Source organism: Lissotriton vulgaris, chromosome 11 (genome assembly GCF_964263255.1).
Source record: "Lissotriton vulgaris chromosome 11, aLisVul1.2, whole genome shotgun sequence".
Taxonomy (NCBI): Eukaryota; Metazoa; Chordata; class Amphibia; order Caudata; family Salamandridae; genus Lissotriton; species Lissotriton vulgaris.
The window spans coordinates 1064637172-1064662968 of record NC_141699.1 but is presented as its reverse complement, the minus strand read 5'-3'; the positions used below and the strand labels follow the sequence as shown (position 1 = coordinate 1064662968).

General features: G+C 47.0%; 1 protein-coding gene across 1 annotated transcript in view; it reads left to right on the top strand.

Moving 5' to 3' along the window:
- The window catches only part of LOC147684082 (major facilitator superfamily domain-containing protein 8-like), a 113783-nt gene that overhangs the window by 76438 nt on the left and 11548 nt on the right, over positions 1-25797 (top strand). The window contains exon 10 of the mRNA XM_086944438.1: positions 14813-14935. Within this exon, the coding sequence (XP_086800564.1) occupies positions 14813-14935 (123 nt within the window). The remainder of the gene's footprint in view (positions 1-14812; positions 14936-25797) is intronic.

Below are 25797 nucleotides of genomic sequence, written 5' to 3'. Positions count from 1 at the left end.
AGATCAAAACTGACCAACATGACACTAGGAATGATGGTAGCCAAAATAAATATTGCTAAACACTGGGGTGTACTCACCACCCCCACGATAGCTGGATGGTGTAAAGATCTGGACATGGCCATGGTGGCTGAAAAAACAGTATATGTGCGCAAAGGTTGAGCCATGAAACAGAAACAAGTTAATGTAATCTGGATATTAAAATATGTACTTGTGTGGATGTATAAACCAACGTATAATGAGTATGAGAATAAGGTAGTAAATTGATGGGATTTGTATTGAATGTTTTCACACTGTCTCACGTGTAGCTTGATGCTATAACTGTACCACTAAATGTGAATAAAAAGAATTTTAAAAATGACTTAACATAACACTCAGTATTCAATATGCATAATGTTAGATTGAGTCAGTGCGTCCACCAGCAGGTTGGCAATCTCAAGTAGCGCTGCTGTAATCATAATACACTTCTAATACCAGAGCCACTGGCTGGGCACTCGCAGTGGTTTGCAGGTACTTCTAATGATCGCAAATCTTGGAACAAATTTAGAAAAATTTGCAAACAGAAAAACCAAAGCAGTATTCGGAGTTTGTAGACAGCTGTTGTTCGCAAAGCTCCACAGACGATGAACAGACAATCGCCAGTTGTAGATCCTTACATCAAAAATGGGATCATTTGTATATAAAGTGAATTACATGAGTTTGCAAACTTAGATGTTTGCGGATGTCAAAGTAATGCAATAGATCCCAATTACAACAGTGTCACATATCCAATGAAACGCAAGGGCACCGTGTTTCAAAGTGTATGCTTGGGTATTGTAGAGATAGCACTGACTGAGTCAACTGCCCAGGGGCACAAGGTGTTCAGAGTGAGTCACCAAGATCCCTGGTCCTGACTAGCAGAGTACCAAGTGGGTGCTGGTGTGCCATGCTTGGCTAAGCCAAAGGAAGCTATGATGAAGGGGGTTGCAATAAAAGCTGCAGCAAAAAGGGGTGTGCTTGCCAGGCTTTTTATCACGATCTCCTCTCCACTTGTAGGAGGGATCTCACATCCAGCCGGGTTCGAGAGGCTCTTAGGATGTTCACAAACATTGGTGTGCAGCAAAATTGTATTCTTGGCAGCCTGCTTCTGTGCTGAGGTCAGGGGTTCAGGGGGGTGCAGGTTTCCCTTCGTCTCTCTGTAGGTGTTGGACTCCTTGTGGCTGTCTGGCTTCCATTTTAGAAGGCCCTGCTTTTTTCAAGTGGCCCATGCATAGCGGGTGACCACTGTTAGGGCTGCCACACATGGTTTGTGAGAGAGCGCACCAGTGGCAGCCTACTCCAGACCCACAGTGTAGGTCCTGTTCAACTCCAGGTGTACAGCCGGGTATTTTTTCATGGTCTCCCAGAGAGAGGGCTGTGGAGTTGCTCGATTGTGTAGCATACTCTCACATTGAGCTAAGAAGGTTGCGCTTTTACATTACCTAACATCAAACTCACTTGTTGGCTTGTCATATTGTAATGTAATTCCATTTATATAGCACTTATTATCCCTGATAAGACATTGAAGCACTTAACGGCTGGTAGCATTTACCCCATTTTCTTTGTGAACAGTTAACGTAATAGGAGTTAGAAGCTATCATGAGTGGAGGGTATGATGAGTAGAGTCACAGCCGGCATGGCTCGCGGGTGCGTGGGGTAGGAGGGGCGTATTGGAAATTACAATTTTTTTTTTAAAAATGGCCTTGAGGCCAGGTCCCGCGTCTTCCTCTCCTGCTCTCCTGCCTCCAACAAGAACAGGAAGCTGGAAGCCAGGCTCAGTCTAAGCCAATCACAATGCTGCAATGCAGTGTTGTGATTGGTCTGAGTGCCGTGACACAGCGCTCAGCCAGGGGCTGGAGGGGCGGGCATGTTCTCCATGCATGCTGTAATGCAGCCTGCATGGACAAGGGCAAAGTGCGCATGACTGGTTTGGGTGGCCCGAGAGGGCCAACCAAACAGTCATTGCGCACATAGGAGTGGGCAAGCCGCTCCTCCCGTGCTCGGAGAGCAGAGCAGCCCCGCCCACCCGCAAAGCATCAGGACACCAAACATAAAATGATAATAACTCTTAAGTTATTGTCATTTTATGTTTCTCACTGCTTAAAATCAGTTGGGCGATACTCCTCCGCCATAGCGGAGGAGCCGCCCCTGTGTGAGTTCCTGCAATGGTTGGTGGGGTGAATGGATAGGTGAGAGGAGATGAGGTATTGTTAGGTTGCAAGGATCTGGTTTCAATCATGGATTTTGTGATCTATGAGATTCGGTGTTGGTAAGTTGCAGAAATACTGCATCAGAGCAGAGACAGACAGGCGTGGTATTTATATCCTAAGTGGAATGAATACAGACCCCTCCCCGAGAAGGTTCATTTGGGGGGTAGATGTGGTCTTGTTACAAGTGGAACTAGAACACTGGATTTGTATTGTACGTTACACCTGGAATAATATAGAGGGGCGCTTGTGTTGTCCTTGTATGGAAGAATTGGACCCTGTTACATGTTCCTGGCTATGCAAATGGTCTTGGGTGTTGTCTTGTGTAGAATTTTATCAATTCAATATTTCCCTGTAGAAAGTAAGATAACTAGTATTGGATCACCTCTGTAGCATTGTCCATGTGTGCGGAAAAATAAATTTTGGAGCATGGCACATAGCCAGCTCGGCAAGATTATTCACTGTTTTAATTTGTGCTCTTGGAGACACTAAAATGGATGACCATGCACGACTAGAATATGTATGAGGGACAATTTTTACTGAATTTGTTTTAGAATATTTTTTGTTTGGATCAATTTTTGGCAATGTAGACACTTTGGGCCCATTATGAGGGCGTTCAGAATATCTGATCTGAATTCCCACTCCCAAAATTAACAGTCCTGAAGGTTTTGGTACCTTTGGAAGCAGAAATACTATTGCATTCTGAATTTGTCTGGGGTTTCCCTTAGAAATTAGTTATTCGAGTGGGAATCGGGAAGACCGCACTTGATTCACATAGTGATTCAGCATTGTTGGGCCTTTCCACACCAAGAAATTTCAGCAGCTTTCATCGGGTGAAATATCCGGGTGAGGTAAGATGGGGAATGAGGCATTCTCACATTTCTTGCAAATCTCTGTGAAGCTGGAAACTGTTTGTGGCAGAACCAAAACCACACCTCTTTTATGGGGGGGTCTAAGGATGCAAGGATGTCATTCAACTCATAAGATGGGTCTAAATTCTTCTTTTTTGTTGAATAAGTTAACACCATAGGAGTTGACCATGTTGGTTGGGAGTGCAGCTGTTGCACTCAGCTGTTCATTTCCATTCACGCGGTAACATAAGTGTAAAATAAATACGAAGAAGAGGCATACATTGATTGACATATGCACGCACACATACGTAGTCTGTCAGCACAGCTACACCTCAAACCCAAAGGAATGTGTAAGTTGCTGCCACTCCTACATAGCTGAGCACCACAGGAGGGAAGAGGCAGGGTTTGGGATACACTTGCGGACAAGGGTTTGCAGAAAATGGTGGCACCGCTGAGATATCCTTAATGCAGATTCATTTACACCAGAGATCTCCAAACCGGTCCTGGAGGGCCGGATCCATGCCATATTTTTAAAATAACTACATGTATCTCAATGGGGATATCCCAAAAATCTGGCATGGATCCGGCCCTCCAGGACCGGTTTGGAGACCCCTGATTTACACTGTTGTGCTTGATACATTTCAGGAGGTGTCTGGGGTTGGCTGCCTTGAAACACCTTACTTTATTTATTTTAGTTGTGCCCGCTGTGTGACTAGTGTTTTGCAATTTTCTCTGGAATTGCATGCATTTTGCCACATCATGATCATCCTGGTCATGGGACTTAAAACAGTGATAGCTGAGAACTTCTGAGGGCGTCTGGTTAGGCCCATGAAGCAGGTGAGGGTTGTCGGCATCCTCCTCTTGTCTGCATTTTTACAACCTGTGCAACAACTTAGTAGAAGGCGTGGTGGGGCCCAGTCGGTGTATTGGAGCATGCCCATTTAATTTGACAGAATCAGAGTGGAGCAGAAGAGACACCGAAATCTGAGGAATGTTCTTTCCAGGTATGGATTTGTATAATGCCGTGTTGCCAGCATGCCAGACTCGTCGCTCAAATATTGTTCCAGCACTAACATTCCTCTCGCATGGTTGGACGTTCCTTCTAGCTTGCTATTGTGTTTGATTTTTTAGCATAACCTCTGAGTGTTAATCCTGATTGAGTCTTAGGGGTTCATTACGATCTTGGGCGGAAGGCCTCCACCCGACATTCAGAAGTTCTTTGGACCTGCTTAGTCCGTTTATAGTCCGATTTCTATGTTCGTGTTCGGAACTTAAACCGTCCGGTGATTCTGACTCGGTTCCGACCGACTCACAGAGTATTTGTGTTGGTCAGAATCGAATCGTACACCCCTATACACAGTGTTTCCGCCATCGGGATTACGATGCCGATTTCCAACAGCCTTTCCACGTTGGCCTGTCCAAACATGGAAAGGCTGTTGGAAAGTGACTTTGGGGGCTGCTAGCAAAGCCCCCTAGCCCCTGTGGCCTACAGTTGATGGCCGAGGGGGTACATAAGTGACCCGCCTGTAAAACCCTGCACTATGTTGCATGTACCATGAGGTGCCTTCAATATCCAGTAAGGGGACCTGTTCCTGACTCCTCGTGACAGTAAAATTAATGTTATATTGATTTTCATTGATTTCTTCCACAAATGTCACTGCTTCCTCACGACTGCCCCTCCACACCACAAACAAATCATCAGTGCAGTGTTTTTTGCACATATCCCATTTCCCAATAGGAGCCTGTATTACGGCCAGTTGTCGGGCGGTACACGAGCTCCCATAGGGAGCAATAGGACTCTGACTCCGAATGGTGTTTGGTCGCATCGTAATCCGGCGGTCGCAACTGCCAGCCGCGTGTCGGTCAGTCCAGCGTCTGAAACTGTGTAGTTCGGAGGCAATTCTGCCCGACATAGTAAGAGTCCCTTAGTGTAGTCTGTGTCAAACATACCAGCCATGCCGCAACCCAGCTGAAGAGCCCCTGCAGCAGCATAATTTGTACCTGGCCAAAGTCCATTGCCTGCCTGTTGTGAGCCCAGGCACTGAGACCCTTCCCTTTCAGAACGTCCTAAGTCGTGGATTGATGGCCAGCTTTCCCCGAGAGGTCACAAACACTGCTCGAGAGTGAGGTAACTTTACCAAAAATCTCTTTGAGGATAATGATGGCCTCTTTCCCTCTCAGGAGATGAGGTACAGCCCAGACGCACCAATTCCTGAACCAGTGCATCAAAATCTCCATTCTGAGTTAAATGGATTTCAGTAGTTAATAGCTAGGGTTATAGCAGGTGCACTCGCGAGAGGCTGAGGCCAAGTGAGGGATCTAGAATACTTGATAGCAATCAGTGGAACACCATAGTGTGTTCGGTCGGCTGTGCTCTGAAGTACAGGGCTCAAATTTGTGACTTTTATACATCAGGTTAAACCAAATCAAAGCGTGCATGCGCATAGACAGTATTTTTCCAACATTTTTTTTAAGGCTTAAGGAACGTGTTATTTATATATATATATATATATATATATATATATATATATATATATATATATATATATATATATATTCTGCACCTGTGCCGTCTGTGTGCGTGGTGACCCTGGAGGGAGGGGCTGTAGGGATGACAGAAAGGATAACACCGTCCCAGGTCCAACCTACAGTTACCATTCGTATGGGAGGCGGGAAAGATGATGTTGTGAAGAGCGCAGAGGTGGTCTTGGCACATCCTGGTACCGCAGCCAGTGGCATCTGCGGAAACGCACTCCAGAGCTTTGGCAGGGGGCGAGGGTGAGCTGGACTTTGTTCTGCAAGAGACGGAGGATAAGGTTGGATACTATTTCAACATTATAAAAATCTTAAACCTTATGCATGCTTATACAGTATGATATCAAATATAATATGAAATTGATGTAAAAGACTTCAAGAGTGCAGAACGAATAGAAGCAAAACAGTGAATGGTGGGAGAACCTGGAAAAAAAGAGAAACCGAAAGAGTCCTTTGGTGGTCTCGAGGCTGAAGGTGAGAACTGACAATTCTTTGAGTCTCTACAATGACACTTCATCTGGAAGGAGACAATTTAGGCTATCACAGGGAGAAAACACAAGCAGTGAGCTCAGTGTGGCTGTGAAACAGACGTCCTAAGATGTAGTTCCTTATTTGTTGCATTTCAGACCACCTTGTGTCTCCTGTGACACCTCACAAATCCAAATCAGAGGGACCCAATGCGGTATCATGAGCCTGACTTTAGGAACCAAGAGAGAAACACAAGTCTATCAGCCATACAGGCTCATACATCTAGCAGCTGGAAGCGAGAGGGCTGGGGAGGTGCGAGCCTGGGCCTTCAATACTGAGGACGCGACAGAGCTAGAGGGCGCGAGCCTGAGCCTTCAATACTGAGGAAGCGAGAGAGGGGAGGGAGGGGGGGGCGAGCGTGGGCCTTCAATACTCAGGAAGCCAGAGAGCTGGGGGGCCCGAGCCTGGGCCTTCAATACTGAGGAAGCGAGGGGGAGGGCGCAAGCCTGGGCCATCAATACCGAGGAAGCGAGGGGGGGGGGGGGCGCGGCCTGGGCCTTCAATACTAAGGAAGCGAGAGAGCTAGAGGGCGCGAGACTGGGCCATCAATACTGAGGAAGCAAATGAGGGGGGGGGGCTGGGCCTTCAATACTGAGGAAGCGAAAGATGGGGGGCCTGGGCCTTCAATACTGAGGAAGCGAAAGATGGGGGGCCTGGGCCTTCAATACTGAGGAAGCGAAAGAGGTGGGGGCCTGGGCCTTCAATACTGAGGAAGCGAAAGAGGGGGCCTGGGCCTTCAATACTGAGGAAGCAAAGGAGGGGGGGCTGGGCCTTCAATACTGAGGAAGCGAAAGAGGGGGGGGGGGCTGGGCCTTCAATACTGAGGAAGCGAAAGAGGTGGGGGCCTGGGCCTTCAATACTGAGGAAGCGAAAGAGGGGGGGCCTGGGTCTTCAATACTGAGGAAGCAAAAGAGGGGGGGCCTGGCCCTTCCATACTCAGGAAGCCAGAGAGCTGGGGGGCGTGAGACCGTGCCTTCAATACTGAGGAAGCGAGAGGGGGGGGGCCTGGGTCTACAATACTGAGGAAGCGAAAGAGGGGGGGCCTGGCCCTTCCATACTCAGGAAGCCAGAGAGCTGGGGGGCCCGAGCCGGGGCCTTCAATACTGAGGAAGCGAGGGGGAGGGCGCAAGCCTGGGCCATCAATACCGAGGAAGCGAGGGGGGGCGCGGCCTGGGCCTTCAATACTAAGGAAGCGAGAGAGCTAGAGGGCGCGAGACTGGGCCATCAATATCGAGGAAGCAAAAGAGGGGGGCCTGGGCCTTCAATACTGAGGAAGCAAAGGAGGGGGGGGGAGCTGGGCCTTCAATACTGAGGAAGCGAAAGAGAGGGGGGGCTGGGCCTTCAATACTGAGGAACGAAAGAGGGGGGCCTGGGCCTTCAATACTGAGGAAGCGAAAGAGGGGGGCCTGGGCCTTCAATACTCAGGAAGCCAGAGAGCTGGGGGGCGCGAGACCGTGCCTTCAATACTGAGGAAGCGAGGGGGGGGGGGCTGGGCGTTAAATACTCAGGAAGCCAGAGAGCTGGGGGGTGCGAGCCTGGGCCTTCAATACTGAGTATGGGAGAGAGCTAGAGGGCGTGAGCAGGAGCCGTAAATAGTGAGTAAGTGAGAGAGCTACAGAGCGCGAGCCCAGGCCCCCAATACCGAAGAACTGGCGTGAATAGGATTCTCGTTCGGGAAAAGGTTTGGAGTTGACTTGTTACTCATTCATGGTGTTGGAGGACCGGTTTGTGGCGGGTGAAGAGGCAGATGAAGAGGCAAGGGAGGAAGTCTCGTCAGCCAGTGGTGGTATGTCATGGGGTAAGAGGCTTCTGTCTTGTTGCCCATCTTTCCTTTTACAGTATATTACATCATGGTTAGCACTAGGTTACTGGCCTTCATCTGACATGTTGCTATGCGTTTCTGAGTATACCATCCGTGGATGGTTACAGTTTTTGCTAAAGATGACCCTGACTCAGGCCTTAGCGGTGAAGAAACCCTCCCTGGCTGCTTATGTCCTTCCAGCCTCTTCTGGGGACCCTTTATTGTGGCCAATCAGGTTGGCCGAACTACCCCATGCCATCCAGAAGGGCATTGGTATGTACGGGCAGCGGCAAAACATTGTGATAGCATCAGGCTTTGTCAGAGATTTCCGAGACCTACTTCTGGATAGTTTTGTGGCACCACAATCATACGATCCAGAATAGAAACATAAATAGGGGCATATATATGAAACTAATTTTTAGTCGCAAACGCTGCGAATCGCAAAAAAGCAGGGTTTGCAACTAAAAATTCGCAAAACTCGATGTATGAGCAAAATCGCATCCAATATTAAGGAATCTCAAAATTTGCGATTACCTAATTTTGCGTAAGCATTTAAGGAATCGCGATTCTTAAATGCTATGCAACAAGCACCCAAGTTGTGCGATTTCTTCTTAAGAAATCGCAAATAACCACCAACTTCGAGTTGGTGGTTATCTGCGATTTCTTTCAAAAATGCACTTTTTGGCATTTTTCAAGGTGCCATGTGTGCGCACAAGGTCATTTTAGGGGTGCATCAGGGTGTCCTTATGACACCCTTGCACCCTTGATATTATTCTCAATTTGCGATTCTGAAATTGCGAATCGCAAATTGAGAATGACTTCCCATTAATTCCTATGCGCCTTCTGGCCCATATGAATGAATGGGGAGGTATTTCTTGATTGCGATTTTGCAATTTGCTAATCGCAATTAAGGAATACTAAGAAATCGCAAAAAATGCAAATGTTTAAACACATCCCGTTTTGCAATTCTCAAATAGCGTTTCTCAAAAAATCGCTATTTGAGAATCGCAAAAACGGATTTTCATACATATGCCCCATAATACTTTTGAAGGCTATGTTAACATATTGCGCCACCTACTGGTCACTGCTGTTGCCGAGGGAAACGTTGCTGTAAAAGAGCCTGTTTACGAGCACACAGGCAGGACGATAATGCGCCCACAGTGGTCTAAGACGTGCCCGCCTGCACGTCGCTGTGTCACGCGGGCATGCTCACATTTTCGCTTCCCCTTACTTGCACCTGTTGCTTCTCACGATCCCTCTGATGCCCTGCGCTGCTGTATTGTACATCAGGTTAAACATTGCTGAATGATGATCCGGTCTCAAGGTGAACCTGGCAGCGCTGGGCTGGGGACTTAATTACTAAGGAAGCAAGAGAGCTAGAGGGCGCGAGACTGGGCCATCAATACTGAGGAAGCAAATGAGGGGGGGGGGCTGGGCCTTCAATACTGAGGAAGCGAAAGATGGGGGGCCTGGGCCTTCAATACTGAGGAAGCGAAAGAGGTGGGGGCCTGGGCCTTCAATACTGAGGAAGCGAAAGAGGGGGCCTGGGCCTTCAATACTGAGGAAGCAAAGGAGGGGGGGCTGGGCCTTCAATACTGAGGAAGCGAAAGAGGGGGGGGGGGCTGGGCCTTCAATACTGAGGAAGCGAAAGAGGTGGGGGCCTGGGCCTTCAATACTGAGGAAGCGAAAGAGGGGGGGCCTGGGTCTTCAATACTGAGGAAGCAAAAGAGGGGGGGCCTGGCCCTTCCATACTCAGGAAGCCAGAGAGCTGGGGGGCGTGAGACCGTGCCTTCAATACTGAGGAAGCGAGAGGGGGGGGGCCTGGGTCTTCAATACTGAGGAAGCGAAAGAGGGGGGGCCTGGCCCTTCCATACTCAGGAAGCCAGAGAGCTGGGGGGCCCGAGCCGGGGCCTTCAATACTGAGGAAGCGAGGGGGAGGGCGCAAGCCTGGGCCATCAATACCGAGGAAGCGAGGGGGGGCGCGGCCTGGGCCTTCAATACTAAGGAAGCGAGAGAGCTAGAGGGCGCGAGACTGGGCCATCAATATCGAGGAAGCAAAAGAGGGGGGCCTGGGCCTTCAATACTGAGGAAGCAAAGGAGGGGGGGGGAGCTGGGCCTTCAATACTGAGGAAGCGAAAGAGAGGGGGGGCTGGGCCTTCAATACTGAGGAACGAAAGAGGGGGGCCTGGGCCTTCAATACTGAGGAAGCGAAAGAGGGGGGCCTGGGCCTTCAATACTCAGGAAGCCAGAGAGCTGGGGGGCGCGAGACCGTGCCTTCAATACTGAGGAAGCGAGGGGGGGGGGGCTGGGCGTTAAATACTCAGGAAGCCAGAGAGCTGGGGGGTGCGAGCCTGGGCCTTCAATACTGAGTATGGGAGAGAGCTAGAGGGCGTGAGCAGGAGCCGTAAATAGTGAGTAAGTGAGAGAGCTACAGAGCGCGAGCCCAGGCCCCCAATACCGAAGAACTGGCGTGAATAGGATTCTCGTTCGGGAAAAGGTTTGGAGTTGACTTGTTACTCATTCATGGTGTTGGAGGACCGGTTTGTGGCGGGTGAAGAGGCAGATGAAGAGGCAAGGGAGGAAGTCTCGTCAGCCAGTGGTGGTATGTCATGGGGTAAGAGGCTTCTGTCTTGTTGCCCATCTTTCCTTTTACAGTATATTACATCATGGTTAGCACTAGGTTACTGGCCTTCATCTGACATGTTGCTATGCGTTTCTGAGTATACCATCCGTGGATGGTTACAGTTTTTGCTAAAGATGACCCTGACTCAGGCCTTAGCGGTGAAGAAACCCTCCCTGGCTGCTTATGTCCTTCCAGCCTCTTCTGGGGACCCTTTATTGTGGCCAATCAGGTTGGCCGAACTACCCCATGCCATCCAGAAGGGCATTGGTATGTACGGGCAGCGGCAAAACATTGTGATAGCATCAGGCTTTGTCAGAGATTTCCGAGACCTACTTCTGGATAGTTTTGTGGCACCACAATCATACGATCCAGAATAGAAACATAAATAGGGGCATATATATGAAACTAATTTTTAGTCGCAAACGCTGCGAATCGCAAAAAAGCAGGGTTTGCAACTAAAAATTCGCAAAACTCGATGTATGAGCAAAATCGCATCCAATATTAAGGAATCTCAAAATTTGCGATTACCTAATTTTGCGTAAGCATTTAAGGAATCGCGATTCTTAAATGCTATGCAACAAGCACCCAAGTTGTGCGATTTCTTCTTAAGAAATCGCAAATAACCACCAACTTCGAGTTGGTGGTTATCTGCGATTTCTTTCAAAAATGCACTTTTTGGCATTTTTCAAGGTGCCATGTGTGCGCACAAGGTCATTTTAGGGGTGCATCAGGGTGTCCTTATGACACCCTTGCACCCTTGATATTATTCTCAATTTGCGATTCTGAAATTGCGAATCGCAAATTGAGAATGACTTCCCATTAATTCCTATGCGCCTTCTGGCCCATATGAATGAATGGGGAGGTATTTCTTGATTGCGATTTTGCAATTTGCTAATCGCAATTAAGGAATACTAAGAAATCGCAAAAAATGCAAATGTTTAAACACATCCCGTTTTGCAATTCTCAAATAGCGTTTCTCAAAAAATCGCTATTTGAGAATCGCAAAAACGGATTTTCATACATATGCCCCATAATACTTTTGAAGGCTATGTTAACATATTGCGCCACCTACTGGTCACTGCTGTTGCCGAGGGAAACGTTGCTGTAAAAGAGCCTGTTTACGAGCACACAGGCAGGACGATAATGCGCCCACAGTGGTCTAAGACGTGCCCGCCTGCACGTCGCTGTGTCACGCGGGCATGCTCACATTTTCGCTTCCCCTTACTTGCACCTGTTGCTTCTCACGATCCCTCTGATGCCCTGCGCTGCTGTATTGTACATCAGGTTAAACATTGCTGAATGATGATCCGGTCTCAAGGTGAACCTGGCAGCGCTGGGCTGGGGACTTCTCCCCCTCCCCTCCTGACAGATAAGCCTTGCCCCCTGGTGGGAAGAACGCTTCACCTGTGCCCCCTACAACCTCCAGTGGAATATGAGGAACAGATGAAGCCTCCCAGGGTTTTTTTCCCTGGAAACAGTTTGCTTAGTTCTGCCACTCGCACCCTGCCCGCAATCCGTGGATTCTCAGCGTCATCGTTCATTTATTGTTACGAATTACCAATACAAAATATAATGTACAAATCCTGTACGTCGCACATATTACGTTTTGATTCCATTGCACATAGTCCGTGATGCAAATGCAGGGTAAAAATAAAAATAAAAGTGGGCGCTGTCCATGCTCTAGAATCCTTTTCTTCCAGAGGAAGCGAGCCACGTGAGAATTGGGCAGAGTTTCCTTTTCTTAGACTATCAGAGGAAGGCCTAATGCTGCTCATGTTTCCCTTCGAAAAGATAGGCCTCGAGCATTCTATTTTTTTGTATTTTTTTAAAAAGTTTGTATCTAAGGGGCAGTGTAGAAAGATGTGTCTGAAAGAGTGTTACTAACACCCACAGCAAGGGGGACTGGGCTTGGTCAGCCTGGCCTTTCCATCTACCCACAAAGGGGCCAATGTAAAGGCGCCCAACCAGAACATGGGGTGCAGCCTACTGGTTGCAGGGGTGGGAGCAGGGGATAGATCTCACCCAGATATTATTCATGACCACTCTTCCCCCCCCCCCCCCCCTTCCTACCACTCGTAATACGGACCATTTAACTGGAACTTTTTTATATATATAGCAGCAGTTTCTGTTTCTCCCAGTTGGGCTATTTGTGGCTTATGTAGAGTGTATGCCTAAGTAAGGATGTAACTCCACCTTACAGACCTGGGGGATTGATGTTGGAGGGAAAAGAACGTCTCTGATCTGAGCTTTGGAAACCCTGTCAAAGGAACTGCCTTTGGTCTGACCCGAGACAATAGTGACTTGAGACCAGCTACCAGATTGAAGCCACTCAGGGCTAGTGGAAACATAAACGGGACTACCAAGAATACACTCCTTTGTCCCAGAAATAATGTCTGCAGCTGGATTAAAATGAAACCATGTAAACAGAATGGCTCCCAGCATGGCTCCAGATCCTAGGCCAGGGTCGGTGGGGAGGCCTCCTTGGGGTGTTGGGCCGTGTACCATCCGATGTTTTGTGCAGTGGTTGTTTTACTTGTGGGAATCTAGAAGTCTTCCAGATGCAGTCAAAGTACCGCCTAGATATTCAATAAATGGGACAGCAACCATTTTGCCCTCTCCTACCCAACATCTCTGTTTCAAATGTTAGTTTGGTCCCATACTCTTGCCTTAGCTGCTGAAGCTTTTCCTGCCCAGCACTGAGCCATTTGTTTGATGTTTGGGTCACGCTTAAGCCTTCACAACTTTTTTTTCCCCACAAACGTTATCCATGCGAAAGTTGCATCCTTTTTATCGCCCCCATGTGCTGGGCATTCTAAAGTACCCAGGCTTTGAGTATTCTGCTAAAGGCAACCCAAAAAATAAAATAGCAAAATGCTGGTTCGTTTAAAAAAAAAGGGGAGAACAAACGGCTGTTCAAGAAAACATTTTTTTTAAATTAACATCAACTAAAGGTTTGCTGTGATACAATCACTAATTACCCAGCCTTCAGAAACCACAACATAAATTACCACAGTGTTTGCATTTTTCTAAGTGGTAGTCTATTTTCTTCTTTTTTTTTAATAGTTTCAACCAACTTGTAGTCTGTGATGGAAACGTGTTTGAAACCCATGTTTGAACCCGGAAACCTACATGTTTCTGAAACCTAGGCAACATTCCAAATTCAGCAAAGATTCATATATGTAGATCGCTGATGGATTACCCAAAGAAACTAGTTGTTGAAATAAAGAATAATGAAAAATATAGAATTAGCTAAGTGTTTTTATATGTAATTATCTACCCTGATGGCTGATTTATACAGTTAATATAACTTTACACCTGTAAGATGTTTCACGTGGCAGAGATATGTAGTGTTTGTTGGCTTCACAAAGATATGTGGTACCCAGAGCCAAACAACAGAGCTGCAGATTATGATGACTTTTCATTGGGCATCGACTATGCTTCAATTCATATGGTAAAGTTAAATGAAAGAAGCCAATGCATTTTAAAATGTAACCAGACTACAGAGTTTAGGGATAGTGGTGATTTGTGAGACTCTGAATTTGGAGTTACCATGGCTATCCTTTGATTCATAAGCCATTTTGCAAAATGTGTTCTTACTTGCACACTGGCTTATATTTGGAGTCAAAAATGGAGAGCTATTCAATTATAATAACAAATATTCGTCTAGTGTGTATTTCCACGCTTCTGCTAAAAATGATACCTGACGTGTGTGATCTAGCATCGTCCTCCAGGAAAGGGCTACGGGTGCGTTTGTTCTGTGTTGACCTCCTCAGTAGCGGCCTGTGCAGGTAAGGGGGAGTGGATTCAACAGACCACGGCAATGCAAAAATAACTATTTCATGTTTCCCCTGCATCCTCTGTCAAATACCCCCGCCCCACCCCTCTTACCTGCACTGGACACTCCTGGATCTACTACCTCCCTGCAGGAGGTGGGCGGAGTGGTGTTCTGTATTTTGCCTTATCATACATTAGGTCATTGTCTCTGGTTACTTCAGTGACCTTGGGTCTGATTTAGATCAACAGAGATGGTTAGCCCGTCCTCCGAACTATAAATCCCATTATAGCATATGGGATTTATATATCAGCGGACGGGATATCCGTCACCGTTGTGATGGAGTAACTCGTCTGCCAAGATCGAAACCAGGCCCATAGACCGTATATGCAAATCATAGACAATGACTTTTGTCCTGATGTAGCAAAGTGAATGGAGGAATGAACTGATTTTTATTGATTTTTTTCCCATGTGTTGCAGGCACTTTTGCTATTTTACTGACTGAGTTCATAGTGGGGGTGTTCCTGCAGGTTTTCGGACTCCCATTTGTTGCTGTCTCCCAAGTATCCCTCTTTTCAAAAGTCACATCAGAAAAAACACAAGGTGAGTTTCTTATCTTCAATATCTTGTACGTTTTTTGTTCTGATTCCTGTTCTTTCTTTCCTAGTGTAGGTTTTCTTATGATTTTCCATTACTTCTCTATTTCTCTTGTATTACTCTTCTCTTTCCTGTTTCTCTTATTTTTTTATCTTTTTCATTGTTCTCTGCTTTACTTCTTTCATTCCTTGTTCTTTCCCTTTTTCTTTATCATGTTTTGTCTTTTGCTCCTGTTCTTTTCTCCATTTCGTTGTATATTTCAGTTTTGGCTCTCAATCTTTTTCTCCCACTATTTTCTTCCTCCCCACACAGGTTTTTCTCCTAATCAATCCTTTCTCTTGCACTTCATTATTTTACCATTTCTCCCCTTTGCCTCTCTCCTTTTGTTCTTTTTTCCTTTTGAATTTGTATTGCCTGTTTTCTTTATTCCCACATGTTGCATTTGTTTTCATTGTTCGGCATCGCCCCTAATTAAACCATTACGTTACAGCTGCTCAATAACCCTCTTTTAACATCAGCATTATACCACGTAAACCTTGTCCGCTCATAATCCCAGTTCTCCAAGTCTCTGAGCCCTGCTCTTGGGATTTTGATCAGATCATATTCCTGCTGCAATCACACTGTGAGTGGTTGAGCATTCTAAAGGAACGATTTTCCCTTTCAACCCGGTTGCTCTTTCTTTGTTCTGCTTTGGTAGCTATTTGCACAGTTAAACTCTTTACAGATATCAAGCAGTTCCACATTTCCCATAACTTCCCTAATGGCAGGTTGTCGTACCTGGTTTACTTCCCAACTCGAGGTGGTGCCAGGATTCCTAGTTTTTCGTCTGCAGCAGTGTCGTTAGGGCAGCACTTTGGTCAATGCAAAATGACCACTTTTTTACTCTTTCTTAAAATACTGGAGAAACGTTTAATTTTCTCTAACAAATTTCAGAGCTGGAGTTGAAATATTAAATAAGGCTCCTGATTACATTGGGTAAAGTTGCACTTTCACAATAATCTAGGTTTAACGTTAAAACAGTAAATTTGGCCTTTGAGTGCCCACCACACCCATTGCTGCCCTGAGGGTGCAACACACGGAAAGAAACTCGCGCCTGGTCATCAATCCGTGTAAAACACAGTTCATGTCCTACAGCCTATATGATCGGGGCTCCCATGTATGTTTTAGTAACTCCCATGATTTCCCCACAGAAGTTTCTGCCATCATCGAGATCTGAGGAAAGAATCAAACTACCTACGATTCAGGAAACGACTCAAAACTCACTTGTTCCCTTAAAACAACTTTTAACCACTTTTATTTTTAATTGCTTCTGTCTAAAAGTGCTTCTGTCCAAAATTGCTGTTCCCCTCTTTTACCCCCGCCCCCACTGGTGTAGGGATTTTTAGCGCTGGGATACCTCAGGGTGACTACGCGCTCTATAAATTTTTTTAATAATAATAATAATAATAATAATAATCATCATTGGATACCCTGTTTCTGGCAATAGTCATTCCTGTTATCGCCTTGGTTCCCATACATCAAGAGGTACCCCCTCCACAAAAGCCTTATTGCAGTGCATTAGGACTCCTAGAGCAATCCATGTAATCCCTCCTCTTTTTATAGGAAGAATAAGTGACCGAGTATATTTGTCCCCTCCAATTTTTAGGTACATTCTGTGCCTCTCCTCTGCAGGTCATAACATCTGATATCACTTCAAAATATCCACAACTATTCTTATCACGTGTCCCTCGAAATGAGTGTTGTTATGTTTATGTGCTACAATGTTATGTCTCAGATTTAAAAGTTTGAAACCCTCTTTAAAATTGCTCCCAGTTGTAGAGTCCAGTCCCAGGATATGCCCCAAGACAGCTTCAAGCTGTCCCTGTAACTGTTATGTTATTGAAAATTTGTAGAGCGCACGTTCACCAACAGGTCTCTTGCCATTTTTTTTTTCTCCTTTGGAGTCACCTGTTTAGAAGAGTCCTTGTCGAGCTGTAAGCTTGGGTAAAAAACCAGGTCTTCAGCTTTTTTCTAAAGCGCATATTGTCTGTTTCTAGTCTCAAAAAAGTGGGCAAAGTGTTCCAAATTTGGGGCCCTGTATTGAGAAACGCGACCCTCCTGTCCGTTTGCGTTTGAATCTAGGAACCACCAATAGATTCATGTGCTTAGATCTTAGAGTGCGCTGTGGAGAGTATCTGTGAATTCTAGTGGATATGTACGTTGGATCAATACCACGTATAGCTTTGAACAGGATGCATCCTGTGTTAAACATGGAGCGCTGTTCCACTGGAAGCCAGTTGAGCTCCTTCAGCACCGGCTTGACGTGACATTGTCTGCCTTGTTGATAGATAATTCTGGCTGCCTGATTTTGTATCAGCTGCAGACTGTGTTTCTGGTTGCACTGAAGACCTAGGTAAATTGCTTTTGCATAATCTATTTTTGATAGGATCAAGGCGATCATGATTTGAATGCTGGCCACTCTGCTGAAAAACCTTCTGATTTCTCGCAATATCCGTAGTTGTATAAAAATAGGCAGAGGTGAGTGCCCCAATCTGCGAGTTCATGGTGAGAACTGCGTCGATTTCTGTGCCTAGGCTCTTGATCGAGTTCTTAGGGGTAGGAACAGGGCCTAACTCGGAGGGCCAAAGGGCAGGAGTCCAGTGTGAAAGTTTGTTAGGGATGATGATTTCAGTTTTTCTGGACTTTAATTTTAATTGATTTTTGTTCATCCAGTTCCTGATGAACAGCATGGTATTCCTGAGGAACTCCTTGGAGTTTGTAGAATCATCGATGGAAAAGATCATCTGCATATCGTCAGCATATTTATAAATCTGACGGAGCGTGAATATGAAGGGGCGAATATATACATTAAAGAGGTGAGAGGACAAAGAGGAACTCTGCGTTACTCTTCAGTTCGTGTTGACAATGCCGGATTTGTGAGGCGAAAGCCACACTGATTGCTTCCGGTCCTCTAAACAGGATTTAAACCAATTTAGGGCAGCACCTCTGAAATCTGCTGCAGCAATACGTTCCATCAGAGTGTCATGGTTGACGGTATCGAAGGCCGCAGACCAGTCCAGCAGAATCAAGACCGGAGTGCAGTCCTCATCAGCCTTTCTTTTAAGTCATCCATGACGGATAGAATAATAGATTCAGTGGAGTGGGATGAGCGGAAACCTGCCTGATGGGAGTCTAAGAAAATGGTGCCTTCTATGAAGGTGCTAAGAAGTTTGGCTACATGTGTCTCTAATGGTTTGGCCGGGAAGGGGAGAAGGGATGAAGGGATATAGGCCTATAGTTGTCCAGCCTCTGAGGGTCATCACCTTGTTTTTTCTGAAGCAGAATAATCACTGCTCTGCTCCTTTAAAGGCTTGCAGTACCATCCCTTGGATTAAGGAAAGATTCAGTTGAGAGAGACTAGTCTCCGGAAATGCTGAAAAAAAAGATTTTTGTATATGAGGGGGACAGGCATCTTTAGGGGAGCAGGATTTTACTTTATTTAGAAGTTCCAAGAGCTGTTCTTTGTTTAGACATGAGAAGGTAGCCATGGAGTCCGGGATGGTGTTTCCTGACAATTGTTCCACATGCTTGTGGTTGGAATCAATGGATTCTTGAATTTTCTTAATTTTATCTCAAAAACAAAAGGGAGTTAAATTATTACATAGTTTGTGTGGCAGGGATAGGAGGGTCACACGATCAGGGTTAGATAGCTCCCTTACTGTGTTGAAAATATCTTTTGTTAGGTCTCGACAGTCGTACTCTGCGCAGCAGTGTCGTGCAGCTTGAGAAATTTAGTTTTTCAGTACTGGGGTTGAGCCCGCCTCTCTCTTCCATTGGCTAGCTCCATGAATGGAGGCCAGCCATTGGAAGAGAATGATGTCAATCAGTCTTGGAGCAGATTCGTGGGCGTTTCTGTCTTTTTTTTTTTTAAGCCCCGCCCTTTTTGCCGTCATGTAGAGGTGGGCCATTGTGGGTGTTTCCTTTTTTTTTTTTTTCCAGGGCTGTATTTTCGTCAGTCTGTGCCAGCTCCGCCGCTCGCTCGCAGTCTCCTCCCTGTGCTCCCATGGGGGGCAGCTCTGACAACGCTTGTTTATTTAAACTTGTTCGGTTGTGACTCAACATTTTTCATCTATATTAACACTACTAGTTCTTTGTAGAACATCTTTATTACTTCCTAACAGATCGCCAACATTCTGTTAACAATTAGCTTCATACTGCCTCTTGCTCGCAGTCTCCTCCCTCTGCTCCCACGGGGGCGGCTCTGACAACGCTTGTTTATTTAAACTTGTTTGTACTTTATATCTTTACACTCTCTATTTTTTGTTACAATACAACTATTTTTCGGTTGTGGCTCAACATTTTTCATCTATATTAACACTACTAGTTCTTTGTAGAACCTCTTTATTACTTCCTAACAGATCGCCAACATTCTGTTAACAATTATGTTTGTACCACCACTTTTTAGCACAATTCCCACTAATTATGAACTCTTGGGACAATATTCTCATTACAGCTCCAATGTTAGACCTCGGTGTTATAATTTCATGTTTACTAACATTTGATAGGCTTTCTATACTGTTTCAAAATGGCGGCCTCGCTTTGGCTCCCCTGCCACCCACACAAGCTGGTCGTCTTGGTGTGGTCCTCCTTTTTATATCCATTACGTGCGGACGCTTTAGTAAACAAACGCGATGTCGGCTCACCTTTTCCCATTTAAACCGGCATTCGGTTTAACACTGTTTCTCCGGTCACGTTATCATACGGACCCATTTGCTCGTCTTCAGGTACGCCCATAGCGATAATGTTCGCTCCTTGAGCCTGTCAAGCAGCTGGTTAGTAGATTATCAACTTTACCACAGCCATGTATATCTTTCTAGCCCTTAGATATTCTGTAGCTTTGCTCTCCCCACACGACTATACAACGTGCTTACATTGACGCCAGTCCTTCACTCAAGATTGGTTTTGCATCTTTTTCTTGTTAATACGTTTCAGCGCTCCTCCGTGTTTCTGTTCTTACCCGTGATACTATCTATGTTCCATTCATGCACAAGGAAGGCCGCTTTGCTGTACTGTCCGTGCACGTCGGTCTTTTCTGCCTGCGGCTGCACCCCCTGTCTCCTGAAGTGGTGACGGAGGCGACCTACAGGGGGGGCTCAGGATCTGCCCCTGGGGGTGGCATTACTCTCCTACTGGAGACTTGGCACCAGTGGTGGCAGTTGACAATTGAAAGTGGTGGGGCGCTCTCTGTGTGTGTGTGTGTGTGTGTGTGTGTGTGTGGCGCGCTCTGTGTGTGTGTGGTGCTCTGTGTGTGTGTTTGTGGGGGGGCTCTCTGTGTGTGGGTGCAAATGCAATAGGTCTCGCATTTGCGAGAGATTAAGCTATTGACATTGTAAATGGCAATGCCTTTTATTTATCTGTTTTCAAAACCAACACATAAATGAAAATGTTGTCATTTACAATGCCAATAGCTCTAACTTTGGAAAAGGCGAGACTGTTGCATTGTAAATGCTTGTTTTATTATTTGAGTTTAATATTTTGTTAGAAACTCTAAGTATGACAGGATTTGCACCCACCCCAGTGCAGTCTCCCTTCCCTGCTGCAGTGTCACAAGTTTCCTTTTCAGTAGCAACAGTTGTGTAGCACAAAGTCCCCCTTCCCCGCCCTCACCCCCGAGTTTCATATATATCACAGATATCAGTTGGACTTGGCCTGATAGGATGCCTCCTGTAGGGGTGAGGGGTACCTCCTGTAGGGGTGAGGGGTTCTCCCTGTGCCAAGAGGGCTGCAGGGGTTGCGTTACGCCCCTGAGTAGCTGCTCCCAACTGGGACCAACAGCTACCTGGTGCTCAATAAATGAATAGATCCAGGGATCACCCAGGTTTTCCTCAACATGAGGCCATCAGTGGGAAAGTAAGAGGCAGAGCCCCGCACCTGCTCTCCAGGGCAGTTCCTTGAAGTTTTGATTGGACAGGGCAGATGTCAGTCTTTACGCCCATACGTCTTCAGTCACTGGCAGGCCTCGCGGGCAGCACCTGCAGCTTGTGCTCATTTGTCACACAGGGTGCTTCACACTGGATTTTTTTAAGCTCAAACTAAAGTGCACCAACGTCTAGGCCAAGGAAGTACTTGGAAAGATGGGTTGACAGGTCATTAGTCTTTCTTTCTTTCTGTCTCCTTTAATAAGTTTCATCTTTACATGCAGCATATAAATGAGGTCAAAAATGAACAAGGTGGCCCCTTTCATTACATTTGAGCAGGCCTGTGGAACACTTACTTTGAACTACACTTCACTCCAGTTTCCAAATAAAGCTGCTTTGCACCTAGCCTTTGCATAATGCAGGACCAGGGGCGGATTGGCAAGGCGGGCATTCGGGAATGGGCCGAAGGGCCGGTGCCTCCGTGCCCTCTGTGGGCCGTTTTTTTCTCCCCTGTCCCAGTCCACAGAGAGTGGACTAGGAAAGGGGAGAAAAAAAAACGACCCACAGAGTGCACGGAGACAGAGACTGAGAAAATGAAAGCAGCCTCGCTGTGCGGCCAGACAGCGATTGTCAGCTGTGGGCTCTCCATCACCCCTGCCCTGCCCTGCCAAGCAATCAAGCTGAGGCTGGGCTGGGGAGGGGTGATTGTTTGCAATAATCGGCCTCCCTGGGGGCCAGGTGTTTCTCAGGCCTTTGAGCCATTTGCACCTCGGCCCCCTGGCGCCCATGCAGCCCAGAAACGGTGTTAGTCTTAACACCTCGCCCACAGCCCTTTACATTCAGGGCATAGTGGGCGAGGAAGAATGGGTCTTGCTGTGGGGGCCTGGTGATGTTTGGAATTTTTTTGTTTTATTTATTTATGCAATTTTATATAGCGCAGACTTTACCCAAAGGTGTCAGAGCGCTTCACACTAGGAACAGCAATAATACATGAGGAGAAAATTATAAGTGGACAAATTACAAAAGCAAACGTTAAGTTACATGAATCAAAAGTGACAATAGTGAGCAACCAAAATACAAGAGGAGCAAACGATACATTACAGGAGGAAAAAGAGATATGTGTGCAGGTTACAAAGCGTACAAAATACAAGTAGAGGTATAATACTGCAATTAATGGCAGACACTCCAGCACAAGAACAAACGTTACGTAGGCAATGGTGGCACTTGTGCAAGTATCTAAAGCAAACAAAAGTGAAAGGTAGCAAACAGTGTGTTACAAGAGAAAAGTGACTTGTGCAAGTTACAAAAGGGTACCATACACAGGTACAAGGGTAATACTACAGTAAATGGTAAACACTCAAACTTCCAGAACACACTGGGAAGGCACCTCCCATGCACCAGCTTCACCTCTGGCTATCTGGCTACCTGGCTACCTTGGATGACCCAGAAAGCTGTGTTTTTTGTTCCCCTGCCAGGACATTTTCCCAAGGACTGGAGGGTTGATTAATTTACTAATTGCAGGTGCCTTATCTCTGTTCATGTGCTCCTGAGCTGAAGGTCTGGGGAGGGCTGAGTAGGTTAGTAATAGCAGGGGCTTTGCTGCTTTTCAGGTGCTCCTGTGCTGGAGGGCTGGAATAATTTTGTGACAAAAAGGGGCCTTGCTATTTTTTTTAGTTGCTCAGCATGTAGGCCATTGTCACCTTGGCCCTGTGTCGTGTGCAAGAACAGTATCCTCCCACTTTCATTCCTTGTCTGTGCAAATGCTGTTTCATGAAAGGGCACGCCCCATGAATGTGGGCCACGCCCCTTAAATATGGGCCACGCCTCTTGAATGTAGGCCACTTTTTAGGTCTCGCCTGTCGATGCGCATGCGCATCGAGCAAGCGAGACTATGGGGGCTTATCCACTCTTTATCCAACTTGCAAGGAATCGTGGCGATTCCTTGCAGTGCCCGTGACTTTTAAGCTCAATGCGCATGCGCATTGAGCTTAAAAGCGCGTGCACATCAGTTCCCTCATCCGCACGTCGCATTTCTCATCCCCAGCTCCCCTCCCCAGCTCCGCCCCCTCACTTCTTGATTGCACGGCCGCTAGGCCGTGCCTCCCCTACTCTCCTCCCCCCTCCTCCTCCTACTCTGCCTGCCGCATCCGCACGTCGCATTTCTCATCCCCAGCTCCCCTCCCCAGCTCCGCCCCCTCACTTCTTGATTGCACGGCCGCTAGGCCGTGCCTCCCCTACTCTCCTCCCCCCTCCTCCTCCTACTCTCCTCCCCTGCCTGCCGTGTCGCACCTCTCCCCGCTCCGCCCCCTCCCCTGCCCGCCGTGTCGCATTACTCCTCCCCCCTCCCCTTATCGTCCTTCCCTCCGTCTGTTCCCTCTCCCCGCTCCGCCCCCTCCCCTGCCCGCAGTGTTGCATTTGTCCAGGGCTCCTTCGCTGAAACCACACAGAACATAAGATGTGTTCAGACGTTTGCACCGTCCAACATCCAGGGTATTAAATATCTGGATATAAAATCACTTCAAACGATCCAACGTCGGAGAGCTAAAATAATGTATTGTAGCACCTTTGGCCTCCATTCATAGGAATCATACAGATGTTCAAATAGTCAGGAGCCTCACGGGGAAGCGCATGTACCTGGCACAGCCCCATGTCCCCTTCCCCATGTGGGCTTCTTCGGACATAAAAGGCCTTTAGCTGCCAGGGTGAAGCTTAATGACGCAAATCTCATCGAGCCCCAGTCGCACAGGAATCTACAGTGACCGCTTTTACAGCCGAGAGATGCCGTCTCATGAAACCAGCCGCACATTTACTTGAAGGACTAGATCTTCAAGCCGCGCCTTTATTAAAACTGTTCTTGCCGTTTTGCGAGGAGTTATATTGGCCTGCCTCTCCGCTGCACAGGGCTTGGCATCAACTTGCTTCCACTCACTTGATTTAGGAGCTGGCCCTGAGTTTTACAGTGGAGCTTGTAATGAATGTCCATCACTCTCTCCTTCTCCTCTTCCCGCCTTCCTCCAAAAGGCAGCATGCACCGCAAAGGGCTAGTTGTCCTCGCGGGAACTGATATGCAAAACCCTTGCACGTTGTCTAGTTCGAACTTTGAGAGCTCATGGAAATGGTTCGGGTGGGAAGACTCTGAAAGGACAATTTATTAACATCCCCTAATACTCTGTGGCCTTTTCCCTGTCCACGCCCCTTTCTTTGGAAGGATGAGGAACAAGGAGGTTTGCTGTCGAGGCCAGGCCATCTCTTTCTCCGCCCCCTCCCCTGCCCGCCGTGTCGCATTTGTCCAGGGCTCCTTCGCTGAAACCACACAGAACCTAAGATGTGTTCATTTTTCACATACAAAATGTTTCATCAGCATGCAAAACAATAAAGCATAGCAACTACTTGGAGTTGTAGTTTTCAGGCTTAATAGAGGCTTACGTTTCAGGCTTATTGCTGTTCTGTGCACAATTTTCGATTTTGTTAACATGCGTCAAGGTTTGTAATGCATACCAATGTTGTCAAACGTTGAAGGGTAAGCAAAAGTCCCTCCCTCACACTCTGTTTTCTCAGTGTTTGATGTGAATTTTGTGCCGATTTTTAAATGGGCTGTGTTATTGGCTTCTCTTTCCTTTATCTTCATCAATTCCCAAATCGGGTTCGCCCAGCATGTGACTGATTCGGCCCCAGCCGTGTCAGTCACGCATGGAACTAAGCCGTCGAGAAGTCTCCCGCATTCTCTGCTAGTCTGCTCACTGCTCTACGAAAATACAATACAATCATCCAAGTCACGTAAAGACAACACACATTGCATTACAAATGCTATAAGTGTCACATTTGCGAAAGTTAAAACTATTGACATTGTAACTGACAAAGCTATTACTTTTGCTATTTTCAAAAACAACACATAAATAAAAAAAGTGTCATTTACAATACCAATTGCTCAAACTTTCCTAATGCGAGACCTATTGCATTTCCAATGCTTGTTTCGTCAGTGCCCGGGCCGAATTGTGATCCCAATCCGACCCTGTGCAGGACCAGCCTGCGGCGAGTGTTGTCTGCAGTCTCGCAACAAAACAAGGGTGTGTGTGTTATCTGTGTGCGCTTGTGTGGAGGTGAGAGGGGGATAAGGAAATGTCTAAGGGTGGATAAAAGGATGAATAGCGGCGTGTGGGTGGGTGCACGACTGGTTAGGCAAATGAATGAAGACGAATGGTAAAGCAGAGCCATGGATGAAGGAGTGAGTGCGCATATGCGTAAATGTCTAGGTGGCTGGGTGAATGAATGACTATTCTAGACCTGAATAGTTCGAGTTTCAGAGCGGGGCAGCTGTGGGAGACCGACTGGCAAGAGGTGGTGATGCAAATGAAAGGTGTGTAGATGGGCGGCGTCACTGCTCCTGGCCCCCCAGTCAGCATGTGGCAGGAACGTGCCAACACGCACACACACGCCCAATACGTGACTCCACAGGGGCGGCTCCTTCTCCAGGCGTGGCGGATTCTGGGAAATCCCTGGATCTGAAGGTGATCCGGGGTCCCGTTCACTGCAGTGAGTGGAGCAGGGCCGGGACCGGCGGTTCGAGGTGGGCACATTGTTCCTTGGCGCGGGCATTCTTCGTAACCATCACTTGCAGTGACGCAGCGTTAGACCGACCTTGCGCGTGCCTCTGTGGCGTGCCCGCGAGTCCCTGAAAGGGGAGCGCGCCACGCCTCGCGACCTCTGCGGAGGCTGTGGCACGACAAACGTTCGCACCACATACACACAGGTGCTGGGATTGTTGTAAAAATAGCACCCCTCTATGTACACTGGACAATTGAACAGGATGCGTGCAAGCAAGTGGTAAATGATTCTCCATTATGTTATGAATTGCATTTAAACTGGACCAAGTAAAGAAGGAAGGTATGGTGGAAACCTTGAGAAACAAAGTTAAAACGAAAATGTAAAGAAATATGAACTAAAGAAGGGAAAAAAAGAGATGGAAAGGAA